Genomic DNA, 1,251 nt, shown 5'->3' with positions numbered 1-1,251 from the left:
GTGTGTGTGTGTGTGTGTGTGTGTGTGTGTGTGTGTGTGTGTGAGTGTGGGGGGCAGTGCGGTTTCTCTCGGCAGGGTTTCAGCTCTTGTTCCGTTGGTTTTGCTCCTCAGGAAAAGGAGATGGAGAAACAGAGACTTCTGTACCAGCAGTCCCGTCTGCACAACCGAGGGGCTGCAGAGATGGTGCTGCAGATGATCAGCGCCTGCAAAGGTAGCTGCTAACATACACTCACCTTCAAAGAAACTGTTGAGCCACAACTCATACACATCTGTGATGATTAGGCTTTGCTGTTGTTGGTCTGCTCTAAGCTTCAGGATGACTGTTTATTGATTTCTATTTCCATCAGAACACAGATTATACGGAGGCGTCAGCTGATAGGATTATATCTCTACACTTTTATTCCACTTTAAAGCTTTCCTTTTTGAGGAGTCTTAGTCAATATCTAATATTTTACAGATGTGTGGATATTCWCTGAATTTGCTTCATGCTTTATCAAAACACACTTTGAAACTTTAAGACAAATCTTGACTCATGTTTTAAAGGTATAAACTGTTGCAAATGTCTKTGTCTGCTGACTCCAGGTGAACCAGGAGTCATGGTGTCCTCCACWCTCAAACTGGGAATCTCCATCCTCAACGGAGGCAACAGTGACGTCCAGCAGGTAAAACCAACCTGACGGGGTAAAAACACCTCACCTGTYCTGCAGGTGGTTTTGAAGACTTCATCTGTGTCTCTGGTTGTTTGTGTGCAGAAAATGCTGGACTACCTGAAGGACAAAAAGGACGTGGGGTTCTTCCTCAGCGTTCAGGCTCTGATGCAGACCTGCAGGTCTGTCATCATTTACAGAAGCTTTTCAAAAGAGCATCCATGAAAGAAAACCAGACTAGTTATAACTCTTTACATAATTCAATGAACATTTATTTCAACTGTAAAACAAATACGTATCCACCATCTTGAATTATATCTGACAGTCATCCCTTTTAAATCCAACCAAAAGACAGACAGGAGAATGTAGAAATTACTTTTCCTGCAACTGAAATGATGATGATGGACAACAGAGCTGCTTCATGGAAGAACCTGTTAGCTTTTGTGTTGGCACTTGAGTTAGCCTGGTAAAAACCAGACCCTGTCCTTCACTTTGCTTCATACGAGGGTCCGGACTCTCAGCTACAGAGAAGTGATTCTTCCTGGAGGCGTGGCCTCTGCTGCAGTTTAAAATGATTGGCTCAGTTGGCTGCGACATATGTCGC

At 43.9% G+C, this 1,251-nt stretch overlaps 1 protein-coding gene across 1 annotated transcript in view; it reads left to right on the top strand.

The window, feature by feature from the left end:
* Positions 1-1,251, top strand: part of ryr1b (ryanodine receptor 1b (skeletal)) — a gene marked incomplete in the record, with an annotated part of 103,334 nt that overhangs the window by 74,595 nt on the left and 27,488 nt on the right. The window contains 3 exon segments of the mRNA XM_014025145.1: positions 112-211; positions 583-662; positions 753-829. Coding sequence (XP_013880599.1) covers positions 112-211; positions 583-662; positions 753-829 — 257 coding nt within the window.

The sequence above is a fragment of the Austrofundulus limnaeus genome, unplaced genomic scaffold (genome assembly GCF_001266775.1).
Source record: "Austrofundulus limnaeus strain Quisiro unplaced genomic scaffold, Austrofundulus_limnaeus-1.0 Scaffold458, whole genome shotgun sequence".
Classification (NCBI taxonomy): Eukaryota; Metazoa; Chordata; class Actinopteri; order Cyprinodontiformes; family Rivulidae; genus Austrofundulus; species Austrofundulus limnaeus.
Note: the sequence above shows the minus strand (reverse complement) of the source record. Positions and strands in the feature narration are given on the sequence as shown.